We start from the raw sequence: 27,500 nt of genomic DNA, 5'->3' as shown, positions 1-27,500 counted from the left end.
ACTGGTTTTGAAGCCTCTTTAAAGTAAACATTTGATTTAAAGTGCACAAAAAAGGGGAAATTAGAGAGATTTGATTAAAGATTAACAATGAATTACCTATCTTAATAAGACAAATTAGACAGAAATGCATCACCATCCCTTTGCCAGCTCCCTGCGCTCCAGTGATCCAGCATCACTCCCTGGACTGCGTCACCAACCACGCTGTGGTCACCTGGGTCGAGGACAAAGATGCCATGAGCGTCGCAGTCAACGCGACATCCAGCCTGGGACACTCGGCGTCCTGCAGCTCCTCCACCAACGGCAGCTGTGTCCTGGACGAACTGCGGTGTGGACACAGCTACACCGTCCAGGCTGTGGCACGAGGAGTCCAGTGCGCGAGCAAACCCAGCTCTCCTTTGCAGATTGTCACAGGTAACTTTTTGCCGCGTCTTACTAAGTATTCAAAGTATGAGGTGATTAAGGACTGACTGCAAACCCCACCTTGCACCCAGCGCCATGCACCCCTGCAAATGTTGAGGACACGTACTCCAGCGAGACTGGGATCGTGCTCCTGAGCTGGGACGACACTTTGGGAGGAGAGAGCTTCTACGCCAACGTCTATTCAGGAGACCACGCGGCCTCCTGCAGCACTGACCAGACCGACTGCTCCCTGTCCTCACTGCTCTGCGGTCGCGTGTACGACGTGACCGTGGTAGCTGTGGCCGATCACTGCAACAGCAGCGTGCCAGGCGTAACGCAAATACAGACCGGTAAGAGCGCAAGGTTTGTAGGGTGTACTTGTACTTGTGTCCTGTTCACTCCATTCTAAACCACTATGTAAGGCTGCTTAGGGAGACTGAGAGCCGTCAGCTGGAGAGATCGATCCCTTAATGAGGTGGGAAGGGCCAGTAAGTGAGAGAAGAGTCGTAAGGAGGAAGCAGAGGCTCTCATGGGCCTCACAACCAACGACGGAAAGAACAGTTGGCGCGTTTTATTGTTTAGAGGGTAAGAAATCTCACTGTGACGAAACCGGGGGTTTAGCTCATAGCTAAAGGTACAACAATTAACTAAATTTGGATTATAGTTACTAGGCGGACAACAATGAACCTGGTCATTATCGGGTATGTCAATCAGAACGTAACAGCAGCACAACTGACATTCTGTGTGATCACCAAAGGTCGGTAAGTAGGATTGTAGCTCATCCCAGTTCTAGTTTCAGTCCCATGAGGACAGATGTATTAGCTCCGGTCTGCCCAGTTGAAATCTAGAAAAGGAACAAGGAAACAAGGATCAGGGAACAGTGCTCAAATGGACCAATTTGTGTTTCTCTTCTTGTTCTTCAATCAGCTCCCTGTTCTCCCAAAAATGTCAGCGCCTCCCTGCTGTGTGACAACAACACAGCGGCGGTGAGCTGGCAGCCGAGCTCCGGCGCTGTTTCCTACCAAGTGACCGCACAGGGCAGAGACGGCGATGTCAAACAGTGCGCTACTAACGACACGATGTGTCTCCTACCCAACATGCAATGCGCCCAGACCTACAAAATCACTGTCACCCCCTTTTCTGAAAGCTACAAGGGCTACGACAGCAGCCCACATATTTATATTGCAGGTGAGGAGGAAAAAAATCATTATTTTGCTGGTTTGATTGTTCATACTGGGTGGATGCAGTTCTTCTAGATGCCACCAGATATCAGTGGTGGAAAAGTTCACTGAATTACTGCACTCACATAAAAATTAGAGATGCTTTTATTTTATTGCTACTTCATACTAATACATTTTAGAAGCAAATATTATACAGTTTACTCCACAACATCAGTCAAATACATTTGGCTACTTTTCATGTTCAGATTAATACGATAGAAATCGATTATTTGTGATGTATTGTTATCAGTTTAAATACAAATCTGTCAACAACTATATCATGTGGATTAACACATAGATTCAAATAAGACTCATGAAAATCCCAAATGGCCCGTTCTGCATTATGAGTACTTTTAGTATGTGGTACTGGATGCTATTACTTTCACTTCAGCATCATGTTGAATGCAGGACTTTTACTTGTTTGCTTCTCGGGGGTGTTACTACTTTTACTTAAGCAGAATATCGGAGTACTTCTTTCACCACTGCTAGAAGCTCACTTTAAGATTTCACTCCTTAATGAATAATGTGCTTGGTGATGATTGAGACAATACATATATTGAAATATGAATGAGGGTAATTTGCTATTTTATTTTGATTGTTACACAACATATTAAATATGTTTGACACAGTTATAATAGCTCTAATAATATTTTTCTAGGCAAGTTTTTTGCCACATGCTCCCTTAACTTTAATTTCACATTTCTCTCCTCTCTTTCAGGCCCCTGCCCTCCCACCGATGTGCATGTATCTCTGCAGTGTGTCGGTAATGTGGGCCATGTGACCTGGGCCGCTGCCCCTCTAGCGGACCTCTATGTGGCCACGGTGCTGCCGTCTGCTGGGGATCAACAAAAGCACAACTGCACCTCCAACGGAACAAGCTGCTCCCTCACCAACCTCAGCTGTGGCCAGACGGCCGCCGTCACAGTGGTCACCAGCGAGAGGGGCTGCACCAGCGAGCCCAGCCCGCCTTTTACTTTTCAGACAGGTCAGAGAATATATGCAGATATGAGATGTTAAAGGGACTGTTTTACGTTTGTCAAACTTATTTTGCATTATTGCTGAGAAGTGATTTTTTCTTTTTTTTTTCTCACTTTGTCTCTGTTTTTTTTACTCAGTCATTTGCCCGCCGACCAGCGTCACCGGAGTAACAAGTTGCGGCAACAACGATATCGCAGTAAGCTGGAACCCGAGCACAGGAAGTGGTGTTAACTACGTCGTCCACGCTCACAAAGAGGGCGGGACCAGTGCCAACTTCTCCACCACCCAGACGTCCCACGCGCTCACCGGGCTGCAGTGCGGGATGCTGTATTCACTGACAGTCGCTGCCAGGGACAGCGAGTGCACCAGTGTCCTCGGCGTGCCGATACTGACTGAGACAGGTTCACATCTTTTCTCACTTGGTTTCTACCTAACAACAATGCAGATTGCAGATTTTAGAAAAGAAAATGATGTTTCACATCAGCCTACGCAAAACTTGAAGGACCTAAAGTGCATTATTTTCACTCCTAGCTCAGCCTATAAATGGAATAATTCACCCCTGAATCCTTTTCCTGTCAGCTCCGTGTCCACCGATCAACCTGACGGCAAAAGCTGAGTGTGGAACCAGCATGGGAACGCTCACTTGGGCGGAAAGCGTCAACGCCATCTCCTACACAGCTACAGCGACTGGTACCCACGGCCATGTAGTTTCCTGCTCATCCAACACGACAACCTGCTCAGTGAAGTTGGATTGCGGGCGGCGATACTCTGCGGTTGTGGTTGCTTCTAGTGCGACGTGCAACAGCAGCGCGGGAGCATCCTTAACTTTTGACTCGGGTGAATTAAACATTGCAGACGCCCCTTCCCGTTTTTCAAGCTTAAAACCGGTGATTGAATAGTTAAATCAATCTCGTCCCTTCCCACAGCTCATTGTCTACCTGACAGCGTGGTAGCGGACCTGGACTGCAACCTCAACTCCTTTGCGGTTCGTTGGCGGGCGAGCATCGTCGGAGCCAACTCCTACAGTGCGATCGCGATTGGCAGTGACGGCTCTCGTGCAACCTGCAACTCCTCTTACACAAACTGCACCATCCAGAACCTGAACTGTGGCCTAAACTACGGTATCGTGGTCAATACACTATCAGTCGACTGTGGCACGATCGAGGCATCCGACTACATGATGCAATCAGGTAGCAAAATAATCGCAATCTTCGTCAAAGCTCCTCCACGTCCTTACTCATCGTAAATCACTATGTTCCTGCGCCCTACTTCTCTTATTCATCCACCTCTTCACCCTCAGCTCCTTGCAAACCAGAAGGGGTTTTGGTGGATCTGCAGTGCAGCACTAACATTGCGTCGGTGACCTGGGGAAACTCTGGGCCCGACCAGACCCAGGCGGTGTCGGCTGTCGACAGCAGAGGAATGACCACCACTTGCAACTCCAGCAGCTCCAACTGCACCTTCGACCAGCTGACGTGTGGGGAGAGCTACGTCATCAGCGTGGTCGGCCAGACAGACCACAAGTGCAGCAGTGAACCAGCTGTTGCAGAAACGCTGCTCGCAGGTATTGATAATGTGGCAAATAGTAATGCACAGCGAGCTTTACATGATCTACACACCGTAGGACTATGAAGATATGATCACAAGCAGATAATCTAGGTATGACAGCGTGACTGAAAATAAACTCAAACTCTATTTTTGTTAATAACGGATGTGTTATGCTTACTATAAGTCCGAGTGGTTGCTGTGAAGAAAGTCTACCGCACCTAACTACTGTAAATGTACTTAGTTTCCACAACTCCCATTTAACAAAGCTGTAATATAAAAGCAGGTAGTATACTGCACACTTGCTGGAATAATTATAATAAAACGCCACAGAAAATCTAATGAAAGTAATTCTGCCATATATTTACCCCTTTCCTCCCCCCAGCTCCATGTGTTCCCACCCACCTCACAGCACAAGTTCAATGCGAGACTGGTATCACCATGGTTACGTGGGACTCAGCGCGTGGTGCCAAATCATACACAGTGTATGCTCGGGGGAATCTAGGCCACAGTGCTGAATGCAACAGCACGGACACCAGCTGTAACTCCCTTGACCTGGCGTGTGGGCAGGACTACACCATCACCGTGGTGGCTCGCCATGACTCCTGCATCAGTTCTGTCAGCGAGTCAATCAACGTTACCCAAGGTGACCTACTGTAGCACTTTGCATCCATGCAATGTGCAAAAAGCAGACATATCTTCTGATGCAATTACAATACAACTGTGGTGTGTCATAATACGTTTGGTTGCATTTTGCGGGTTAGGGTTATATTCCAATACTGCATGCAACAATAAAACAATTTTAATGACAGCAGCAATGTGCTAAAAGGGATTTGGAGAGCAGCCATACCTACATTACAGCGCTGTTAGTTAAGTTAACTTTGATAAATCGGTTGCCGCTGTGACCAGCTGGCATTTCTTGGACAGGTAGTCTCTGATCCACTGGTTGGCATCAAGCTTTGAGCTCAGTGTATTGTGGTGTCTTTTGTTTGCAACAATGTGTTTTCAGAGGCCTGAAAAGTTTTCGAAATAATCAATATTGAATCTAACCTCAGATCTTCCTCAGGTCTTTACAAGAATAATATTTTCTATTTGTAGTTTACACGGCCCATTCATGTATTCACTTTTCCGTCCCTACATACCTCTTTGTCTAGTTCCTTGTCCCCACAGCGGCGTGCAGGCGTCTGTGGACTGTGACTCCAACACGGCTCTGGTGTCTTGGACGCCCGGCAGAGGCATCCGCGAATACTACGCCTCCGCGGATGCCTTTAGCATCTCGCACAAGCTGGACTGCTCCACCAACGGCTCCTCCTGCAACATCAGCGCGCTCCGCTGTGGGCAGAGGTACAGAGTGAGCGTCAGTGGACGGGGAGAGAACTGCCCCAGTCCAACAGAGAGCTGGCAGCCAATCACCACAGGTACCTTTCACATTCCCCAGTGTTTAACTTCTTTGGGCTCATGTTTTAAACAGTTTATCCATTGTTTTCAGCTAATCATTTAAACTTCACATCAACCACTTTTAGCTATGAATGCTTTATTCCCATCTCGATTTTAACTACTGTTAATTCATCATTTCCTACCAATGCATTTGTAGCTGTTTACTTTCAGTTACTGTCACTTTCAGGCAACTCCTTCAACCTATGACATCTTTGTTATTGTATAAAAACTAATTAGCCATTACATTTAGCCATCTTAAATGCATGTAATGATGCATAATATAAATCATCTTCCATTCCCCAGCTCCCTGTCCTCCAACCCAGCTGAGGGTCGACTCTTCCTGTGAATCAAGCAACATCTCGGTGTCGTGGAAGGCTTCGCAGGGCTCGGCCTCCTACATGGCCGTGGCGAAGGACGCACAAGGCCGCCACTGGTCATGTAACACCAGCAGCACCACCTGCCAGATGTCTGGTCTGCTCTGCGGACAGCAGTACCAGGTCTACGTCGCTGGTATGGATGAAACGTGCATCGGAGCCAAGAGTGACGTCAAAGTAATTAATACAGGTATTTAAACTAAAGTCACATTTGGTTCATCTTTGATTATTTTAAATCCACATTTGCTGTGTGAATTGTGTGAATTCAGCATTTTACAATGACTGTGCATTTAACAGGTTTTTAGCTTTCAAATATCTAACTACCTTGAAAAAAAGCCAGTAGGCCTGCATGTGGTATTAGAGGATTTTGGTGCCCCAAGTGGTGGTACTTAAAAACATTGTTTGAGTCATTTCAAGTAACTTTTAACTTTAACTATTTTGATATGGATTGTTAATTTTTTCTTTCTTATTGTACACATCTGTTGTTTTTTACTACTGGAGGTTTCTATAAACGCATTTTGACCTAAAAAATGTTTAGAACCAATCACGAGCAGTTCAGCGTCTCCCTCAGGCACTCACACACCCGAGGCGGAATCAAAGCTGTGACCATGCAGATGTGACCGGTGTTTTGTCTTTGCTTTCTCTGTTAAGCCCCGTGTGTGCCGCAGAAGGTACAGAACGACCTCAACTGTCTGTCTGGGGTTCTTAACGTCACCTGGCAGTCGTCAGGAAACGTTTCTGCGTTCCGCGTCTCCGTAGAGAGCGGCGAAGGTCACGTCAGCATCTGCGAGACAAATGAGCTTCACTGCGTAGTGCACAACACGCAGTGCGGTCTGACCTACAACGTGTCAGTGGTGGCCCAGGATGAGGCCTGCAACAGCTCCCGTAGCCCCCAACAGCAGGTCCTTACTGGTGGGTAAAGCTGCAGGTTATTGCTACTGCACATCTGATACAGATCTGTCTGTCTCTGTGGCTATTTGAATGCTGCTACTGTGTGAAAATAGTTCCCAAATACAAAAAAAATTCATGCAAAGTTGAGCTGTGATGTATTTCAAATGACACCTGCTTAATTCAATTTGGAACAGCAAGCGGCCTTTTCGTTAACAGTGATTTTGTTTTCCATTTTCAAGAAAATATTTAATTCTTTATACATCTAATTTTTAAGTTCTTTGTCCTCATCTTCTCTTCTTCCTCTCAGCTCCTTGTCCTCCCCAGACCTTCTCACCCACTATCAACTGTGCCAGCGGTGTTGCCTCGGTAACGTGGAACAGCAGTATGGCGGGGGTGGTGTACGCGGTGTCTGCGGTCGAAGCCGCAGGTCGCCAACACAACTGCAGCGGCACAAACACCGGCTGCGATCTTGGCATGCTAGAGTGTGGGACAGAGTACAACGTCACCGTCACACCATCCAGAAACGGCTGTGTGGGCAGAGACAGCGCCACAAAACTGATCAAAACAGGTAAGCCTCCAGATTTGAGTTATGCTTAAATAGAGAGGCAGATGAACACTAATGTTTTTAATTCAAGCTAATTTTTCCTTCTATTTTTGATCTTTCTGAAAGGGACAAATGTTTTTATCAGCAAATGTCTGAGTGCGTTTTTTGACAGAATACTTTTCACCGTCAGTGCTTTAGTCATAGTATGTGTAATGAAAAGGACAAGCAGTTTCCTGACGTGTCCCTGGTTTCCTCCAGCTCCCTGTGTACCGCGCTTGACTGATGTGGAGATCGACTGCCTGGTAAACTCAGCCTGGGTGATCTATGAGGGGTCAGCAGGGGCGGAGGAGTACATTGTCATGGCGACCGACGGCCAGGGTGACATCCAGACGTTTGAGTGTAACTCTACGTCAGACGGGACATGCCCTCTTCCCCCACTGATGTGCAGTCAAAACCTCACCTTCACCATGACCGCACGCAACTGGCAGTGTCCCAGTGCACCAAGCAATGCTGTCACGATGGAGACTGGTATATTCCAAATAAAATGTTACTATATGCATGCATAAATGCATATTAAAAGCTTTATTTGTACTGTAGTTTTGAGCTGTAAAGCCTGGCTATGTTTTTTTTTCAATAAAAGATTCAGAGGGTCTGCATTTAAAAAGGTAAAAAAGACTATTTACTAAAAGCAGCGTGAGTCTATTCTCAATTAAATGTAGCTATGAAGGCTTCAAGGGAAATAAAAACCCAGCCCCTAATACGAACATTTTTTTTTAATGGATCTCTATGTTGCTTTTGTTCTTCTTAACCTTGAACCCTGAAATTTACCACCTTGTTTTTGTAGTCAAAGTATATTTCCAATGTTTATGCCATGCATTGGCCATAGTCAGGAGGTTGTTTTTTACATTGTACCTTATCATTCCCCAGCTCCTTGTCCTCCTGAGAATGTAAAGAAATCTGTGGTATGCGACAATCGCACAGTCGACATCTCCTGGTCCGCCGTACCTGGTGCAGTAACGTACGCGGCCACGCTGGAGGCGATTAACGGAGGCCAACAATTTTGCTGCACCACTTCGGACACCGCCTGTGACATCAGCGAGCTGCCGTGCGGAGAAATGTACATTTTGGTCGTTGTGGCTGAGGGCCGAACGTGCAACAGCTCCCAGAGCGAGGGGGAGCTCACCATGACAGGTGTGATATACACTGTACATTTCAGAAAAATAAAATAACGCCAGCAACAGAGTCTAAAATTTGTGTCTATAAAGAAGAGAAAAAAAAGCATAATTAAATCTACCTCTTGCTCCCTCAGTGCCATGCGTTCCTCAGAAGCTCAACGCCAGTCTGAGCTGCAGCAACAACGTGGCCTCCATGTACTGGGAGCAGAGCAGGGGAGGACAGTATTACACAGTGAGGGCCGTGGGTACAGACGGCCACGAGCACGAGTGCAGCTCCAACGCGAACCAGTGTGATGTGACAGGTCTGCACTGTGGACAGTATTACACAGCTTCCGTGACGGCAGCGAACACAGCCTGCCAGAGCAAAGGCAGCGACAGTGTGACGGTCAAGACTGGTATGCAAAGACTTTTCACCCCACACTTTGTGAATATCACGTTTTGTAATTCCTTTAAGTGGTGACGACACTTTATTTCTTCTCACTAGGGCCGTGCACTCCTGCAAACGTCTCCTCTGTGGTGGACTGCGAGGGCAATACTCTGATTACTTCCTGGTCCGAGAGCCCGGGAGCCGACTCCTACATCGCTACAGTGCAGGACAGTAACGGCCAGAGCACAACCTGCCAGGGCACAACCAGCGGCTCCTGCAATGTGACAGGACTCGGCTGCGGTCAGGTCTACCACGTCTCCGTGGTGTCCTCAGATGGATACTGCAACAGCCCGTCCACTCCTGTAGTGGTCGCACCTTCAGGTACAGCAAGTGACGGAAGCACATCCCGACGGGAAACTTTGACGCCTTGGCTTTCTCTTTTTAGACCTCGGAGCAATGTCAAAATAAATTGAAAGCAGTCTTGACCGTTGTAACTGTTTCACCCGTCCTCTCAGTTCCCTGCGAGGCGAGACTTATCAAGGCAGCGGTGGACTGCTACGGGCAGGTTGCGGTGGTGACGTGGTATCCAAGTGGTGGAGCTACGTCGTACATTGTCACGGCCGCCACCGCGTCGGGCGTCAACGTCACCTGTGAGGCCAACGACACCGCCCACTGTGATCTGGAAGGGCTGCTCTGTGGCCACAGCTACTCCGTCTCGGTGACCGCTACAGGACAGACCTGCAGCAGCGTCGCTCACATGACAGAACCCCTGGTCACTGGTGAGCCAAGGCACACGGGCCCAAGTGCATTCGTGCTTGAGCTTTCACTACCATTCAGTAGCAGGTTTTGCAAAATGAGTCTTCTTCGCTCGCTCATCAGCGCTTTTCCTGTCTTCTAGAGCCGTGCATCCCGGGGTACATTGTCACAGGCTACAGCATGACTATCGGCCAGGTGTGGTGGGACATGACCGCCGCCGCCGATTTCTATACAGTCGACGGGGTAACGGAGGAGGGCCTGAGGGTCTCCTGCAACACCACTGACACCTACTGTACGTTGTCCAACATGGAATGTGGCCAGATGTACACCATTAACGTCACTGCCAACAATCCCGTGTGTCAAGGCGTGTCCACCTCCACCGAGGCAGCTGCGATCATGACAGGTGAGAAAATGCGCCGAGCTCGGTAGAAGAAGCATCTGTTCAGTGGACGTTTCTGTGATGTGTTCAGCGCGCCGATGGCGTCGCTGTTGTTGAGATGATTAGCGTTGTGATTTGAGAGCTTGAGAACTAATTTTTTTAATTTTAACTATCAAGTGAAAATACAAAACTTTCCAGTACTACAACTTCCACAACTAGTTTTCTTATTATATACGATAGCACACTAAGGATATATGTAAACAATTAAATTAATAAAGAGATCATTAGCAGATTGATGGATACGCAAACTATAGCACAAGGCTAGATTGAGACTTACATAACTAACATAGTTGTCATATTAAGCCTGTGTTGTATCTGTTGACTTTGCGTTTAATATTACAATTAAACGCAAAAATGTATAATTGTTTATTTTACATGAAACTCAATCTGTGCATCCTTCAACCTGCTTCGCCTTTTGGTCTGCCGCCAGAGCCTTGCCCGCCCGACAACCTGCAGACCGCTGTGCAGTGTCACAACGACATGGCGATCGTGACGTGGGAGGCCAGTGTTGGTGCAGTGGGCTACGAGGCCCTTCTGGCTGGGCGTGATGGCCACGGCCTTTCCTGTTACACCAACAACACTTTCTGTAACATAGAAGGCCTCCACTGCGGAATCACCTACTACGCAAACATCATCGCCGTTGGAGAAACACTCAACAGCAGCACCTCCAATACTATCCTGCTGCTCTCAGGTACGATCATGGGTTCTGAGTACAACGCTGTAAAGTTAGTTCTATCTTTTTATATACCGCTTCTGAACTGATGGTTGAAACGCTACAAGAAAAATGCAGCAAGCTATGAAACAAGAGTATAAATAATGAAGGTTCAAAATATTAAGAATTGGCTTTGCAAATGCAATCTACTTAACTTTGTGTCCTCAATGATGCACATTAGGCTTCTTGTTTGAGAAACAGTGAATTAAACAACTTTGTTTGAAAGCTCCAGACGATATCTTGTTATAAAAGTATTACATTGTGTATAGACACGTCTACACGGTTCACGAAATTATAAAACAAACCAATCAAGAGCAAAACATAGTATATTTAATGGAAGTGAGCAAAGAAAGTTAAAGCCAAAAAACTTGTGTTTTGCCTCTCCTGCCTTTTCGTTTGCATTTATTATACAGCAATTGATGATAATCTGTTCTCGTATGGACTTAAGCTTCCAGTTTACACCCAGTGGCATTTAATGTTGCCAGCAAAACAACGTCCTTACTTGCAATTTTAAGACGAAGAGAGCCTGCAGTCTCAAAGTGTGATCAATACAACTGCATCGTATATACGTTTTTTTTCCGGCCCTTTTGTCTCCAGCTCCCTGTGCAGCGAAAGATGTGGCAGCGGATTTGGATTGCTACAACAAAACGGCCAGAGTCTCGTGGAGCCCGTCGGCTGGAGGAAAGTCCTACGCGGTGACAGCAGTTGGAGAGGACGGTCACCGGGCTGCATGCGAGACCGATGGGCAGCAGTGTAAATTGAGCGACCTGCGTTGCGGTCTGACGTATAACGTCAGTCTCACAACCATCAGCGATCACTGCCAGACCGAGACACTCGCCGCCGTCGCCTTCAGCACATGTGAGTTGAGCCACATCCTCATCACAGAGGAGTTGGAAGTCGAGCGAATGGGAATCACTGAGATTCGACGTGTTTTCCAGGGCCCTGCAAACCGCTGCGGACTGGAGTGGACCTGCAGTGTGGGACGAGAGCGGCTGTTATGTACTGGGAGCAGGTGGAGGGAGTGGAGCTCTACATGGCCGCTGCCACCAGCGGCAAGGGAATGACGCTGCAGTGCAACTCCACCAACTCCGCCTGCCAGTTCTCCAACTTGTACTGTGGGAAATCCTACAACTTCTCTGTGACTGCATTCAGCGGCATGTGCTTCAGTGAAATCAGCAGCACTGTGGAAATTCAGACAGGTAGAGCTCACTGAGACGACAATTAACTAGTTCACATGAGATCATTTAAAAATGAGGCTTTTAGCTTTAGAGGTTAATCGTTCTACGATGTAGAACGATTATCCTCCATTGTCTGCCCTCATCAGTATGATGAAATATTGTCATTGCCGGTGTCTGAATCTGTTTATTTGTTTAAAAAATGTTTCATTTTTATTATTCCATTTTTAGTCAATGACTAATTGATTAAAATACATTGTTTTGCTGGGCCTGCGTTACAGCGGTACCGGAATAGGCATTTCAGAAGTGGGAACAGCAAAGATCCCCTCCGAAACTAAAATCAAATTTCACTAAGGACCTTGTCTCCTTTGCCAGGGCCCTGCCAGCCAACTGGACTCACGGTCAGTGGGTCATGTGACAATAAGACGGTAGTGTTGGATTGGTCCGCAGCTGAAGGGGCATCAGCGTACGTGGTGTCCGCCACGGGAGACCAGGGATACGTCACGTCTTTCCAAACAGAGGACACAACCGCAGAGGCTGAGCTGCCCTGCGGACAGCTGTTCACCTTCACTGTAAAAGCTCAGGGGGATCAATGTGGCAGCGCTGCGGGCACGGCTGCATCCTTCAAGACGGGTACGTCTTGGTATCGATATATTTATACTTCCTTCTAATGTGGTACAGAGTATAATAAGGTCATCACGATGCAACAATTGCCCTTCACCTCAGGTCCTTGCGCGCCCCGGCACGTACAGAGCTTTGTCCAGTGTGAGAACAGTCTGGGCTCGGTCAGCTGGGGCAGCAGCGAGGGGGCGGAGTCCTACTTGGCCATCGCAGTGGGACAGGACAACCACACCCACGTGTGCACCACCAACACCACCATCTGCTCGTGGGACGACCTGCACTGTGGCGAGCGGTACACCGTACACGTCATTGCCAACGACAACCTGTGCAGCAGCATGCCGAGCAACAGCACGTCAATACAAATGGGTAAGCATGCTTTTGTATGCTGCACAACTACAGGAGAAAGTGATGTGAAAAAAGAAAAGGGTTTCGAGAGGGAAATGTATCGTGCAGACATAATGATTCATTTAGAAAAGGAATAGAAAAGCAGACATATTTGGAGGCAAATTCAGGTCAAAAGTTTTGTTCAAGTTTGATCGCACGCCCCTCCCAGTTGATGCCCCGCCCCTGGGTCAAAAGTCCGAATGTGGAAAAAAAAGATCAGAACGCGGAAAAAAGATCTGAAAGTGAAAATATAAGTTTTGAATCTGAAAATATAAGCTTTTTATCTGAAAATATAAAATCTACAATAATCAATGTAATACAGTGAATATCAAAAAATATTTGTAAGTGAAGAAAATATGTATTTTATTCAAAAAAATATATATATTTTATTCAAAAGAAATATATATTTTATTCAAAAGAAATATACAGCTGAGTCAAAACCATATTCAAGATATTTTTCGTCCACTTATTTCTATTTTGAATACATTGTTGTATTTCTCAATGTTCAACAGCAAAACAGGTTCACATTTGTTTTTCAAGTGAACAAAACCTTTGACCTGGATTTGGCTCCATAGACATAATTAAAAAAATTAAAAGTTAGAAAAAATGCGACAATAATTAACAATGTGAAAATTTAATTTTAATTTAAATGTGTTACTCTTATATACCAAATATTCCATCAAAGTTATTATTTGCTGTTTCTCCATGTTATGCTATGCACTTGTAAAAGTCTGTCGCAGACAAAGCACATTAATTGAGAATCAATCACAACTAAAATCTTTCTTCCATTTTTAGCACCCTGTGTTCCTCAGAACTTGAAATCATCTCTAAACTGCACCATGAAGGTGAATGTTTTACTTTTGCATAAAGTTTCTGCCTCAGGTATTATTCTCGTTCTGCTCTGTGAAGCAGTATTTTGTTTTGATGGGGGCTTTACAAATACTTCTTGAGCATAAAACTATATTGTAATCCGTTCCTAAGGTGGGATCGCTGACCTGGAATGCCAGTGACACTGCGGAGTTGTACATCGTGACCGCAGAAACCACAGGGCACAAAGTGCTGCTCAGCACCAACGAAACGTGGACCTTCCTTTCTGAGCTCCACTGTGGGGAGAAGTACTTCCTGTCTGTTCAGGCGCATGACTCCGTGTGCAAGAGCCTCCCCAGTCCGCCGTTAATGCTCGAGTCAGGTAGATTACTTTTCCATTTAATCTCGTTTTCAGACCATTGTTCTAAGTCAAATGTTTTAATAAAAGGCTCTACTCTGATGAGCCAAAGTTCAAGAATGGGTAAAAACCAGTGTGCAAATGATGACTTTATTAATACACAGAGATAACATAATATTCAATATTCACATTTCCAAAAATCTGTTATATTACAACTTAAAAACCCTGTATGCTGAACAGAGAATGTACTCTGCAGCACTGGTGTTAACTGTACTTTGGCTTATTCCAAAGCCAGCTTTCTTTAACAGTCTATAATCCCTTCCCCCAGAGCCCTGCCCGCCCACCGGGGTCACCAGCTTAATGAACTGCGTCTCCAACATTGCGGTGGTCTCGTGGAACACTTCGGCTGGGGCGGAGTTCTACACCGCTACGTTGACGCAAAAAGACGGCCAGACGCAAAACTGCTGGTCTGAAAGCAATCAGTGCGGCATGTCCGGGGTCCCGTGTGGACAAAACTACTCAGTGACGGTCGTCGCCTCCAACCGGAAGTGTAGCTCTGACCCCATTGAGGGCGACACGCTGCAGTCAGGTGAGACATTCAAGAATAATTCATCCTCTACACTTCTGTTGATCAATGTTCTATATTCCTCTCGTATGCGTTTTAGATCTGTAAACAGATCAATAATGTACTTGCGTACAGTGAAAGTTTGGACAGAGAGAAAGCATTTTAAAACTTTTGACTGGTACTGTAATTGTTCATTTGATTATTAGTCTTATTTATTTTTTTAATGAAGGCCCGTTAATCTGATCCCAAATGTCTTGTAACCCACACATAAAATGAATCCAATCTCCTCCCCCTGCCTTTCTCCAGAGCCTTGTGTTCCTACGGGTGTGGATGTGACAATAGACTGCTCCGAAAACCAGGTCCTCGTGTCTTGGAGCGCCAGCAAAGGCGCTTCGTCCTACAAAGTGACGGCGCAGAGCACACAGGGAGCCACGTCCTCCTGCGAGAGCGCACACCCGACGTGCACTCTGACCAACCTGACCTGCGGCCAGGTCTTCTCCGTCCAGGTGGTCGCGCAGAATGAAATCTGCTCAAGTTTACCGAGCGCAGCGACACAGTTCAATTCAGGTAGAACAACTGGATGAATAGTGAATCCCATGTGCATTTGGTGTGACACTGACTTGTGCCAGTTTTACTCCATTGCTCCCTTTCTTCCCTCCTCTCCCCCTCTCAGTTCCCTGCACGCCGAGGATTGGCTCTGTGGTTCTCGACTGCTTCACCGACTCGGCCCTCTTGGACTGGGCCAACGCCGAGGGCGCCCTGAACTACACCGCGACCGCTCGCTCTTCTGCTAGCGGCCACATTTCCACCTGCACCTCCGACTTCACCAACTGCGAGCTGAAGGAGCTGGAGTGTGGTCAGACCTATGATGTGGTCGCAGTGGCCTCGAATGAGGAGTGCAGCAGCCCGCCAAGCACGCAGTTGCAGGTGGAGTCAGGTGAGCTTCAAAAGAGAGAAGAAAAAAAGAGCAGATTTACTCATTCAATTCAAATAAGAGTAATTTTGGGGAACACCAACTGAATTCTATTGTATGTGAACTGTAGGGGGATAATCACCTTGCTGCAGTAACAGTGTCGGGTGTGTTTAGTATACTTCTCATCATTATTGGTGCAAAGTAGCCAGAAGTAATCATTTTCTACTTCAAATTCCCTCCCAGATTTTGTTCAAATAATAAAAACAGTGGTAAAAAAACTGAGCATAAGTAAACTTCAGACTATCATATACAGACCAGTAATTTCTCAAGCTTCTTTGTGTCAAGGACTCCTAAATCAAAACACAGACTCTGATCCGTCACGATTCTGTTTCAGTGACCTCCATCTGATTTTTGATGTTAGATATGATTGAAGACCAGATTTCTACAGCTGTCATACACAGTCGAGCAGTTCCATTGAAGAAGTGAAACCTATGAGGATCAGAATAGGTGGACTGATTTTCTCTTTTCTCCAACTTCTCTTCCAGTGCCTTGTCCTCCCAAAAATGTCTCGCCTGTGGTGGACTGCTCCACCAACACGGCCCGCGTGGAGTGGCAGGCCAGCAGAGGGGCCGATTCCTACACTGTTCAAGCCTTCGGCGTGGAAGAAGATGAATCTCACTGCGAGACAGACTTGCAGTCCTGCGTCCTCGGAGACCTCATGTGTGGCTTCACCTACAACATCAGCGTGTTCGCCGTCAACGGCGTGTGCAATAACTCGCGCAGTGACATGACACAGCTGCAAGCAGGTGAGAACGATCAACACGGTGAGGCCTGGCCACCATGACAGATCCATTGTGCCAACTCAACTTTTTTAGTAATATGTGGAAATTTTTTGGAAATAGGTTGATGTTTCTGTTTTAGATATTGTCATATATAAAGACCGCTAATGTTGATGCTCTCCGTGGACACACCACAAAACAACCGAATTCAGCCAAAATTGTGTTGGCTGTTCTCTGGTTGGGCTGATTTTGCTTATAATGAATGGTTATTGGACCTATATTGATCATGACACATCGTGCCTTTGCAGTGCCGTGTGTACCACAGCAGGTAAACGCCCGGGTAGTTTGCGCGTCTGGCGACGTGGCGGTCTCCTGGGAGCCAAGCAAAGGGGCGTCCTCGTACACCACGGTTGCCCGGGGAAACGCCGGCTACGCGTCCACGTGCAATGGCAGCGAGACGACGTCCCTGCTCAAAGACCTGCTGTGCGGCCATAACTACTCCATCACCGTTAGTGCTTCAGATGAGACCTGCAGCAGCGCTGGAAGCTTTGCTGTGGAGCTTAACACAGGTAGAATCTCTTAAAGAGGCATATTGAATGTCTCATTAAAGCCCCATTTATACATACATACACTTCTAACCCGTCTGTGTGTCTTCAGCGCCGTGCATACCACAGGGAGCAACAGCTGAGATGGTATGTAGCAACGACACGGGCGTTGTGTCGTGGGAAATGGAGGACGGCGTGTCCTCCTACATGGTGCGAGCTTTCGGGCCGGATGCTGACAAGATCCAGTGTAACAGCACCGGAACCAGCTGCCAGCTACCCAACATGCATTGCGGCCAGCTGTACAACCTGACATTGACAGCTAAGGATGGAGAATGTGACAACAGCCAGGCCTTCCTCAACCTGCAGTCAGGTACGTTTTACTAGTATGTCCTTCCCCACAAGTTCAATGCTCTGGTTTGACTGACGTTTGATAATCTAAAAATGAAATTTTAGGGATAACGTCGCTGCTAGAAGTCTTACTGTTTTAACTGCAGACACAAAAAGCAGCCTTTAACATGCCATAAATGGGCAACACTGTTAAATGACCTGGCATTGTCATTTATAACATGAATATGTTAGTCAAAGTCAAATTCCTGAGGGAATATCTCCCTTTTCTTTAAATATTCTCCAGTGTGTGTTGCTTCGCTCCTGCCGTTGCCTGAGTGACCCAACTTAACTGTACTTTGTCGGGCGTTTATTTTCCTCATCTCAACCAAATGAAAATAAAAAGCTTTTTGCTCATCGTGCCCTCATGGAGGACAGGATCATAGCTCAAAAGTGATTGCTTAAAAAAAACGCGTCAATTGCCAAGCACTGTTCGAGACATGATATGTGAACTTTCTGATCTCAGCAGAAGGAACAACTATCGCCTCAACGCTTTTTTTGTCCTCCGTCTCTCTCCTAGCGCCTTGCCGGCCGACCAACGTCAAGGCTTCCCTACGGTGCCGCTCAAACTCTGCTGCTGCCGTGACATGGGAGCGAGCAAGTGGGGCGCTCTCCTATCTTGCGGTGGGTGTTGCAGCCGATGGAAGCCACAGGACCGAATGCAACAACACTGCGACCTACTGTGATCTGAGCGAGCTGCAGTGTGGAAAGACCTACAACGTGAGCGTGTTTGCTCAGGATGAGTCCTGTTCCAGTGTGCAGGGTGACGCGGCATACGTGCGGACAGGTAGACGATGTTATTTATTATTATGGCGGGTTTAATAATAGCAGTTGAATATCAATATCAATATCAACCTGCTCTTTTTGCTCCGTCTCTGCCTCTCAGCCCCCTGTGCACCCCAGGATGTGGCTATTGACGCACAGTGTGACAATGGCGCCCTGGCCGTGTCCTGGTCGCCCAACCCGGACGTCCAGTACTTCCACGTGGCGGCGGTGAGCAGCACGGGGGGGAGACTCCACTGCAACTCCAGCGGCACTGCATGCACCATGCGGGATCTACCGTGTGGACAGCACTACAACGTCACCGCGCTGTCTGTGGCACGCAGCGGCTGTGAGAGTACGCCGAGCGCTGTGGTGGAGACTTCCACGGGTATGCTTCAAGCACATCTCCATTTGTTCAAATGCAACACGTCCACTCGGGGGCGCATCCATTTAGTGGATTTAGCTTTGCAACCTAACGAGATGGGTTCACTTGAGCTCACGCTTGGCGTGCACATTGGCTTGTCTTACTTCTGCTGTAGACACAATAAATGCCATGCGTGTCTGATATACGATATCCTATAATCACTATGCTTCTGGAGAGTGTCTTCAAACAGAAAAAAGGATGCAACATTTTGAATTCCCTCCACAGCCCCATGTGTGCCCAGCAACGCTCACGGCCGCCTGGACTGCATATCAAACTCTGCCTGGGTGACGTGGGACGCCTCAGAAGGAGCCCTCAGCTACTACGTGATGGCCCAGGAGGTCGGAGGCCACAACATCAGCTGCACAACCTCCTCCTCTCCCTGTGATATCCCAGATCTGAAATGTGGGACCCATTACTCCTTCTACGTCACTGCTGTCAACAAACAGTGCCGCAGTAATCACAGCAGCTTTGAGCTTCAGACAGGTATTCAACAAGAATCTCTCCTAACCGAACAATGATTTTATAGCGAAGTACAAAAATGTTGTCAATTAAAGGTTAATAGGAAAATTATTTAGAATGCTTTGTACCATATGATGCATTGCCAAATACTAAATGAAATGCCAGGTAGGTATTTGGCTTACGTCCCCTTAAAACTTAAAAACACTTGTACATCAAACAGTGACTCTTCCATGTCCTTGCTACTAGTAAAACTACTCAATGTTTCCCAAAAGAAGCAACGATTTAAGTAATACAATAACTTTTTTCAATTGAGTCAGCAAAGCAATGTTTTTTTCTTATTTTCCATCCCCACCGTTCCACCCCTAAATACATCTTATGATCCATTAGTTGGGACTAGTTACAACTAGGCAACTCATCCCCAAAACAGGATTCACTCTGTGCCTCCACGGGTTTTTAAATTCCTATTCCTGTCCTGCTCCGTAGGCCCTTGTGCTCTAGCATCTATTACTGCAGAGACACAATGCGACAGCAGCACAATCGTGGTGGAATGGGAGACTGAGGGTGACACGACGCTCTACATGGTGACCGCTGAGGCCGATGACCGCACCACCCTCTCCTGTAACAGCTCCTCCAGCTCGTGCGTGCTCCAGGACATTAGCTGTGGCATGCACTACAGCATCATAGTATCCACTTCTTCTGATAAGTGCAGCAGCCTCAGAAGCCCACCAAAGAAGATCAAAACAGGTATTCTTCAATACACCAAAATAGCCTGATTCACTGGAACGGATTAGTGTATTCATTACTATTTAATAAAACCCTTGTCCTGCATATCTTGTAGATCAATAAAGGTTTCAGTATTGACGTGTAACTAAACTACAGGACATGCAGTGAATGTGAAATTGGCAAAAATAGAACAAACTCAATCCAATGTAAAGGCAGAGAGAAATAGAACAGAACTCTGTTTTATTTTGTATGTTGTTTTTTTGGTTGCACTATTGTCATCAGTGTAATGTTGTGTAAGATCAGCAGACTGTGAATCCACTTCCTGTATAAACCCCCGAGGGGATTTGCATCTGCTAGCGGGGACGTAAATGTACAATCACACCAATACACGTGAGGTTCTTCCGCTCTCTTTAGCGCCCTGCGTCCCAGCCGACGTGGTAGTGGCAGCGCTGTGCGAGGGGAATGGCGCCGTGGTGACGTGGGGACACTCCCCTGTGGCTACGTCCTACCTGCTGACCGCCACTGGGAGGGACGGACATGTGGCGAACTGCAGCACCCCAGAAAACAACTGCACCCTGACCGCTCTGCACTGCGGACAGACGTACAACTTGAGCGTCACCGCCGTTGGAGACAACTGCACCAGCCAGCCCGGAACTTCATCCTACAGAGCAGGTAGAGACCGTGTATTGCATCGGAGAATACAAATTGTTACTTGCAGAAGTCAGATTTTCACAATAGAAAGTTAGCTGCTTTTCATGCTATAGTTTATTAAAAATCAATGTCTGGTGTTCTCTTCCAATATGAACAATCTAGCTACTACTTTACAAATCTGATGCTTGAATGCATTGAGGTATTTTCTCTCTCATGTCGCAGTGCCCTGTAAGCCCTCTGCTCTCACCGTGGATATTGATTGTGAGACCAACTCCGCCATGCTGTCTTGGGGCGCCAGTGAGGGGGCCGTGGAGTACTTTGGCTGTGCCCAATCTATGCATAGAGACGCCCTCTACTGCAACAGCACAGTGCCCTCCTGCACAATCGAGGGAATGGGATGTGGGGACATTTATAATTTTTCTGTCGAAGCCTCAAACGGCGTCTGCAACGGCTCATTTAGTCCGCCTGTCCAGGCTGGAGCAGGTAAATAAAACCACTTCAGTTTCATCATACTAAAAGGTCCAGAATTCTTTAAAACGTGTTGTCAAATGACTACATTTTAGTGGCAAACAGATGAACTGCATCCTAAATAACAAGGGCTGAAAAAGGTTTCCAAGCTAGTTCCATTGGTACAATATCGATTCAATCTCATTATTCTTCTCCACAGTCCCGTGCCCTCCGACTGTTTTCGATGTCCGAATGCAAAGGATAGGCAACGCTCACTGGGCCATGATATCATGGGACAGTGTCAATTGTTCCGATGTGGAGTACCTAATGGAGATGACCGGTCGAATCAACAACAACCCACAGACCCTGATGCAGGTCTCTTCCTACTGGTTTTCCAGGACTTACTTTGAGTTGCCAGTACCTTGCAGCACGCCTTATAACTTCACTCTACGGTCCAGAAACTCAGCCGGGGCCAGCAAGCCATCCGGCGCCGTCGCTGGAGTCTCGGGTAGGTTTAAGAGGAAAAGTCACACCGCAAGTGGAGGCTGGTGTATAAATCATCATAAGAGACTGTCGTAATTGTACAAAATGTCTTCATTAGGATGTTCTAATTGTTGACAAATCTGCTAACTGCATGGTCACCGTTTCTTTCCCAGTCCCCTGTGCGCCACAGAAAGTGAAATACACCGGCGACGCGGTGTCTGCTGTGCTTTCCTGGGAGTCTTCATTGTTTGCCACGAGGTACACAGTCTACAGCGTGTCGGGGGCCGACCCGGTCAAGATTTGCAACACCACGGGGCTCTCCTGCCAGCTGACCAACTTTGACCCCAACACCACTGAAGTGACCGCCAGCAATGCAGCGGGGGAAAGTGTCCCTAACCGAGACATCACAGGTCAGACACAAGCAGAGAACCTCTGAATGCTGCACAACCCAGACAGTTTTATTTTACTTGATCACTATTTCCTCGTCATTTCTACTTTTGTTTTTGACTTTCGTAACCATTTTTTCTCAGGTCCGCTGGTGTCTCGCAGAAAAAGGGATTTGCAAGGCAGTGTGATCAACGACCATTTAGATACCAGTAAGTGTAAGGTTAAGACATGAGCTGCAGGTATCTGCACTGTGACAAGTGGTGATGTATCACCCATCTCTCTCTCCCTCAGGTCTCGAAGTCCCAAAAGTGCTGACCGTAACAGCAAGTGGAGCTTCCTTGTACGTGAAGTGGCTGACCGTAAAGAATACAACAGAGTACACGGTCGTGATGGAGGAGAAGCCGCAGACCAATCAGCCACCGAGAGTGAGAACCGTGCGAGGCCATTCTCACAACGAGGCCGGCCTCAAGCCGCGGACCAAATACTGCGTCAAGGTGGCAGCCAGAAACGGCATCGAGCAAAGCGACTACTCCAGGCCCGCGTGCAGAACCACAGGTGCTTTGTTAAGAAACACCACAGGTACACTTAAATAGAGGAGAGACTTGTGGAAAGTTTACAACTGCAAAGCCACAACGTGCTTCCGTTTGGAGTAATTCTTGCATGCCACAAAATAATCCTGATGAACTTTTAGATTTGAAAGCTCTTTGTTAGCGATAGCCTACATTGTTATCTTAGGGCTGGTATCATAGCATCATAGGGGCATTAATGCTGTTTAGTAAAATATACTGCTTAAGTTCTATTTATCAAAACTGGTTTCATTTTCAAAGTTATTATATTCTCTGCATGATTGTTGAACTTAAAACAAAACGTATATTTTTCAAGCAATGTTTTTAAGACATTTTCTTTATGATTTACTATGTGACTTCTGCTTTGGTGAACACTCCGGTATATCTTTTGTAACACAGAAAGGAAATTAAAAATAAAAAAGAATCTGAGACATTAAAAAATCCCTGTGTATGAACACTTGTGTTGAAAACTTTCCTTCAAAAAGTTTTGTGTCATCAATCTTAACCTGCAACTGATTATTGCAGCCCAGGTAGGCAGTCAAAGTACCGGTTTTACGTCTTAAATGTTTCTATTTAGGGTCAAAGAAAAAGGTCAAAATCTAGCTTATGAAAACTACACATTCATGAACGAGACGAATAGCAGCAGAAGGTCACAAATAGCGGCCCACTGATTCACCAAAATGCCACCGAGGTGAGGAGAAGGCCCAACAGGTATGAGACAACACACGTGTGATCTCACCCAGGAACCCTCGGGACTGCAAGTCAAGACACGGCGAGGAGCAGGAGAAGAAGATCTGTGGGGATGGAGGCTGCCAAGAGTAGGAGATGGAGATTACACCATCATATTCAGTGCAAATGAGTTCAGCTCTCGGCCGGATATTTGATAAAACCGACAGAATATGGACATATTCAGTTTCAGAGACACGGAAATATGCAAATCAAACTCCAGATAGCCAAATGCTACAATATTTAATGTCTAATCGAATCTCTAATTCAAGTCTATGCTAATCTAAAATATCAATCAGGTCCACATAGTTTGAACTAATTACCACAGAAGTTTGGTTGTATACTGGAAATAATATTTCCTTTTTCAAAGCAAAGGGAATATTTGCAAAGCATAAATATACACGTAGCTTTGCTTGAGTCAAAAGTGTGAGTTTGCTGTTTGTCAATATGTTTATAATGATGTTTGCTGAACGTGATAATGGACCCAACACATTTTTTAGGCTTTTTGATAAGGCCTCGAATGATCTTGACCTTTGGCTTTCGGAAATGACAATGAGCTCATTTTTTATTAGACAAATATTGAATCAATTACATAATATAATACATTTTACTTTTTAGTCAGATGGGTCAGCAGGAATCTAACGATCCCTGGTGGATAAAGCGCTTGAAAAGTGGAAATAAAATAGTTTTACCTGCAGAAATACATGGTGGTTTTTGCGGATCCAGTCTTCGTCGCCGCGTCATCACTCGGTGAGGTCCGGTGAGGCCTCCGGCGCTAACGGCAGCCGAACAAACCGTCGACATGGATCCAATGTTCAGTCCAGCGCTTCACAGGCAGAGACACGAATTCGTCATCGATTTTGTCAGGAGTTACAAACCCAAAAAGGTACGGTTTTAATGAGAAACGTATCATACAATTAAGGTCCTAAGCAAGCTTTTGTTTGTGGGAAGTTTGCTAACGATAATTTAAACGCTAGCTAACCGTTAGCTAACGTTAACGCCACAATGCTAACTATGGCTAACCATAGCTACAACCACAACTCCTAACATTAAATCCAATCAGTCCTTCCAATATATTGTAAGGATAATATTGTAGAAATGATAACCTGTGTACCTCATAAAAAGTTCGACAAAATGTTGATTTAAAATGACTTATTTTAATTTTGATTTATATCAACAACTCTCAAAACCAAGCATTTAGATATGCAGCATTGTCTAAATTAACTTCTTGCATTTACGTTCTGCAACTTTAGAAGACATTTCGGAAACCTATGGTGCTGTAAAAACACACAGGACACTTCAGGACATCTTTGACTGAACCGACTTGATGAAAATGTGTATGTATTTATCCATTGCTACTGACGGAGCGTAAACGTCATCACGTGTCCCTCCTCCTCAGGTGGTGGACTTGGGCTGCAGCGAATGCAGCCTTCTCAAACAACTCAAGTTTCACCTTGAAATTGAACTGCTGGCTGGAGTAGACATCGACGGTGCCATATTGAAAAAAAAGATGTATGTTTATGAACTCAAAGGCCCGAGTGACTGCTTCGCCATACACATTGTGCGCGCGGTTGAGATCACAAAGAGTTTTGGTGTCAGTTGAAGGCGGTGAACAATCAATGAGTTCAACAGGAAAACAATCAGCATGTTAAACCTTTAAAACGAGCACTTTTATTGGATCCTATCTCAAAGAATAGTGATTACTGTTCTAAACATGTAGGTAGGTGTACAGTGGGAAAGCCAGTTGCCTCCGGAACTCATTTTTCCACCTGCTTCGTGGATAAGAGCTTGATCCTTGACTCCTAGATCTCCTCGTGCTTTGGATTTGTTGTAAGACTCTGTGGATTGATGTGTGTGTCTGCTTTTATGTTCCCTCAGGTGCGGATTAGCTCCTCTGTCAACCGACTACCTGCAACCACGCAACGATCAGCTGCGCATTGACTTGTACCAGGGCTCAGTCACGCAAAAGGACGCTCGCCTCATAGGATTTGACCTGGTGACCAGTATAGAGCTGTGAGACACCGCGTTGGCTGTAGAGCTTCAATGTCTTCACGCTTTAGACGTCGTTAACGCTGGTCTTTTTAGTTTTCATAATGTCTATCGATTTCTCCCCACGATGCACCTGTCTTTCTGCAGCATAGAGCACCTGACTCTAGCTGATGTGAAGCTCTTCTCCGAGGTGGTCTTTGGTTACATGACTCCAGTGGCCGTCATCGTCAGTACCCCGAACGCCGATTTCAACCCCCTTTTCCGTCGAATGTCGGGTTTCAGGCACAGCGACCATAAGTTTGAGTGGAGCAGAGCGGAGTTCAAGTCCTGGTAAGCTCCTTTTTTTATGATGCGTATGACTAGAGAATGTCAATAGATCCAATCTTACCTAAAATCAGCACACTGAATCTTGCTAACATTACGTCCCTCCTCAGGGCCCTGAAGGTGTGTTTGGATTACGGCTATGAGGTGGAGTTCAGTGGTGTTGGACAGGCACCTCCGGGCTATCAGGAGAACGTCGGGTTCTGCTCTCAGATAGGTGTGTTTCACCGGCTGGGGGTGAGCGAGGTCTGCAACACGTTGTGCTCTACTGACGCTGAGGATGTGTCTTCCTACACACTCGTGAGTGACCTTGTTTACACTATAATTAAAACAATATTTTCATTAAATATTTCCGCAAAACGTTTTTCAATTTATTTTCTTATTTTTGCAAAACCTACCACAATCATTTTTTTTAATTCAACATATTTCAGAACAAATTTGCAGTTTAAATTTTTTGTTTCTATCTTAGCTGTATAGTAAGATCTTCCCCAGCCTGCGTGACAATAACATTTTACGGCGGGTCCTGGCGAGTGAGGTGTTGTGCTGGGCAGAAAAGCTGGGGAGAAGATGGGTGGAGGAGAAGACTGGTGTAAAGGATGATGCTGACACACCGGACCAGGCTGGAGGTGATGGGGAGGAACGCCACAGAGCGCCAGAAAACCCCCTGCAGCTGGAGGAGACGCAGACAGGTGAACATCCCCACGGCCGTTTACAGTTCCTAAAACGGCCGTCTATATTTGGTCAACAAAGTGATTCACGACGGACTGTTGGACCCAAAATCCAATGAGCATTTAGATGTGATTGGGTAGTTTTATAAGTATGTTTGAAGTATTAGCAAAATTCTATTTTTATATAAACTAAAGGTCTCTCCACAATATCAGTGTTATTCTGTTTGTTAGTTAAAACATAAAAGCACAGAGTATGTTCCCATGTTTGTTTTTATTTAAACATCACAGCAGCATGTGGAGCAGCGATGAAAAGTCTGGTGGAGCATCAAGAAGTTGGAAAGCTGGATAGAGAGCTGTTTTGGACAGATGGTGGAGGACAGCAGGAGTCTCGCAAATTGGGCAGGTTTGTTTCCTTGGGGGAGGTGAGGAGGAACAGTGTGTGACGTGTTAAATCACAGTTCGGGGCATCGGTACTTTAGACTGGTTATGAAGAAACAGTCTCATTAGATATCAAGCTTTACCGCTCACAACTGTTCCCATCAACATACCACATGCTTTTTCTGTCTAATTCCTACATTTTAATATTTATTCACATTTTCTAGAGAGAATGGGGAAAGAATTGATTTCATGGCTGTCGAAAGGGTTCCATGTCATAATGTCCTATTCCGTGTGTGCCGGCAGATGTGTGTCTGTACCTCTGTTTGTGCTGTGGGGCTGCTGCCCCAAAATATGCACCCTGAGTGGGAGTCTAAGTAACCTCAGGCAGCTCCTGATGGACAACGCCAAAGTTAAACTGACTCAGGATGGCTCTGCTTTGCTCCTAAATTTAGACGAACAAGGTACCATTAACACTCCATCACTTTCACGGAGATCATTGTATTTGTGCAGAACGTAAACATTTATAATAATCGGCCTAACATAATGACTTTCAAAGAGAGGTATCACGACGAGAACTATAGATTCCCTGACTTATCATTGTAGAAGAATCCCAAGCGAGGCACTTGGTCAATCTTTTACTAACTAGCGTGATCTGACATCACGCTAGTTAGGAATATGGCATGTGCAGAAATTACACCCAGTTGGTTCTGACGTCTAATACAAAACCAAAGGTGCCCCCAAACTTCCAGTAATCCATGGGACAAAACAATTAACTATTTGCACAAAATGGTCCTCAAAGTTTAGTCTATCTAACCACCTTCTGCAATGTAGCAGATTGTACATAATATAGTACATCAGCGGCCTTTTCAATGTTTCCTGCTCTTTTTATTCTATGAATTTAATAACCAATGTTTTGTACAACTAGACGAAGAAAATCACGATGATTTCGAGGACAGTGGGTATGCAGACGCCATGCGGTGCCCCCACAGTGTTGAGCCAGAGGAAGACTGGGATGCAAATGTTTGATCTGGAACGGACTGCTTTGTTGTTGGGGTGTGGTTTCCCTTGGTTACTGTTGAACTGAAGTTTGTGTTACATAAAAAAAAATCCACTGAATAAATAAATAAAATCAATACATTGTACTTAAG

At 46.0% G+C, this 27,500-nt stretch overlaps 2 protein-coding genes and 1 long non-coding RNA gene across 4 annotated transcripts in view; 2 read left to right on the top strand and 1 right to left on the bottom strand.

The window, feature by feature from the left end:
• Positions 1-22,711, top strand: part of fndc7b (fibronectin type III domain containing 7b) — a 33,418-nt gene extending 10,707 nt beyond the window's left edge. The window contains exons 18-59 of the mRNA XM_040184908.2: positions 148-411; positions 492-749; positions 1,327-1,587; positions 2,338-2,604; positions 2,735-2,998; positions 3,177-3,434; positions 3,524-3,787; positions 3,898-4,161; positions 4,528-4,788; positions 5,297-5,560; positions 5,883-6,143; positions 6,605-6,865; positions 7,152-7,412; positions 7,647-7,916; positions 8,316-8,579; positions 8,698-8,958; positions 9,048-9,311; positions 9,446-9,709; positions 9,829-10,089; positions 10,556-10,816; positions 11,435-11,695; positions 11,776-12,036; positions 12,388-12,645; positions 12,739-12,999; positions 13,813-13,862; positions 13,999-14,206; positions 14,511-14,771; positions 15,054-15,314; positions 15,421-15,684; positions 16,206-16,466; positions 16,748-17,008; positions 17,097-17,354; positions 17,889-18,155; positions 18,255-18,518; positions 18,780-19,037; positions 19,497-19,757; positions 20,151-20,408; positions 20,610-20,870; positions 21,055-21,342; positions 21,491-21,727; positions 21,848-21,913; positions 21,996-22,711. Of these exons, the coding sequence (XP_040040842.2) occupies positions 148-411; positions 492-749; positions 1,327-1,587; positions 2,338-2,604; positions 2,735-2,998; positions 3,177-3,434; positions 3,524-3,787; positions 3,898-4,161; positions 4,528-4,788; positions 5,297-5,560; positions 5,883-6,143; positions 6,605-6,865; positions 7,152-7,412; positions 7,647-7,916; positions 8,316-8,579; positions 8,698-8,958; positions 9,048-9,311; positions 9,446-9,709; positions 9,829-10,089; positions 10,556-10,816; positions 11,435-11,695; positions 11,776-12,036; positions 12,388-12,645; positions 12,739-12,999; positions 13,813-13,862; positions 13,999-14,206; positions 14,511-14,771; positions 15,054-15,314; positions 15,421-15,684; positions 16,206-16,466; positions 16,748-17,008; positions 17,097-17,354; positions 17,889-18,155; positions 18,255-18,518; positions 18,780-19,037; positions 19,497-19,757; positions 20,151-20,408; positions 20,610-20,870; positions 21,055-21,342; positions 21,491-21,727; positions 21,848-21,913; positions 21,996-22,297 (10,580 nt within the window). The 3' untranslated portion in view covers positions 22,298-22,711. The remainder of the gene's footprint in view (positions 1-147; positions 412-491; positions 750-1,326; positions 1,588-2,337; positions 2,605-2,734; positions 2,999-3,176; positions 3,435-3,523; positions 3,788-3,897; positions 4,162-4,527; positions 4,789-5,296; positions 5,561-5,882; positions 6,144-6,604; positions 6,866-7,151; positions 7,413-7,646; positions 7,917-8,315; positions 8,580-8,697; positions 8,959-9,047; positions 9,312-9,445; positions 9,710-9,828; positions 10,090-10,555; positions 10,817-11,434; positions 11,696-11,775; positions 12,037-12,387; positions 12,646-12,738; positions 13,000-13,812; positions 13,863-13,998; positions 14,207-14,510; positions 14,772-15,053; positions 15,315-15,420; positions 15,685-16,205; positions 16,467-16,747; positions 17,009-17,096; positions 17,355-17,888; positions 18,156-18,254; positions 18,519-18,779; positions 19,038-19,496; positions 19,758-20,150; positions 20,409-20,609; positions 20,871-21,054; positions 21,343-21,490; positions 21,728-21,847; positions 21,914-21,995) is intronic.
• On the bottom strand, positions 14,319-23,083 carry LOC120824239 (uncharacterized). The gene is made up of 2 exons (XR_005712919.2): positions 23,010-23,083; positions 14,319-15,689 (listed from the first exon to the last, which is right to left on the bottom strand). It is a non-coding gene; the product is annotated as an uncharacterized LOC120824239 (long non-coding RNA).
• Positions 23,084-23,596: 513 nt separating this feature from the next.
• Positions 23,597-27,500, top strand: henmt1 (HEN methyltransferase 1). 2 transcript variants are annotated; one of them, XM_040184911.2, is made up of 9 exons: positions 23,597-23,882; positions 24,396-24,508; positions 24,875-25,009; positions 25,133-25,315; positions 25,420-25,606; positions 25,776-25,995; positions 26,263-26,377; positions 26,656-26,813; positions 27,278-27,500. In XM_040184911.2, the coding sequence occupies exons 1-9, from the start codon at positions 23,799-23,801 to the stop codon at positions 27,376-27,378; spliced, it is 1,296 nt and encodes a 431-aa protein (XP_040040845.2). In that variant the 5' UTR covers positions 23,597-23,798; the 3' UTR covers positions 27,379-27,500. The 2 variants fall into 2 exon arrangements, with proteins under 2 accessions (XP_040040845.2, XP_040040846.2); XM_040184912.2 differs by having other exon boundaries at positions 23,599-23,882; positions 26,266-26,377.

The sequence above is a fragment of the Gasterosteus aculeatus genome, chromosome 8, assembly GCF_964276395.1.
Source record: "Gasterosteus aculeatus chromosome 8, fGasAcu3.hap1.1, whole genome shotgun sequence".
NCBI classification, from domain to species: Eukaryota; Metazoa; Chordata; class Actinopteri; order Perciformes; family Gasterosteidae; genus Gasterosteus; species Gasterosteus aculeatus.
Note: the sequence above shows the minus strand (reverse complement) of the source record. Positions and strands in the feature narration are given on the sequence as shown.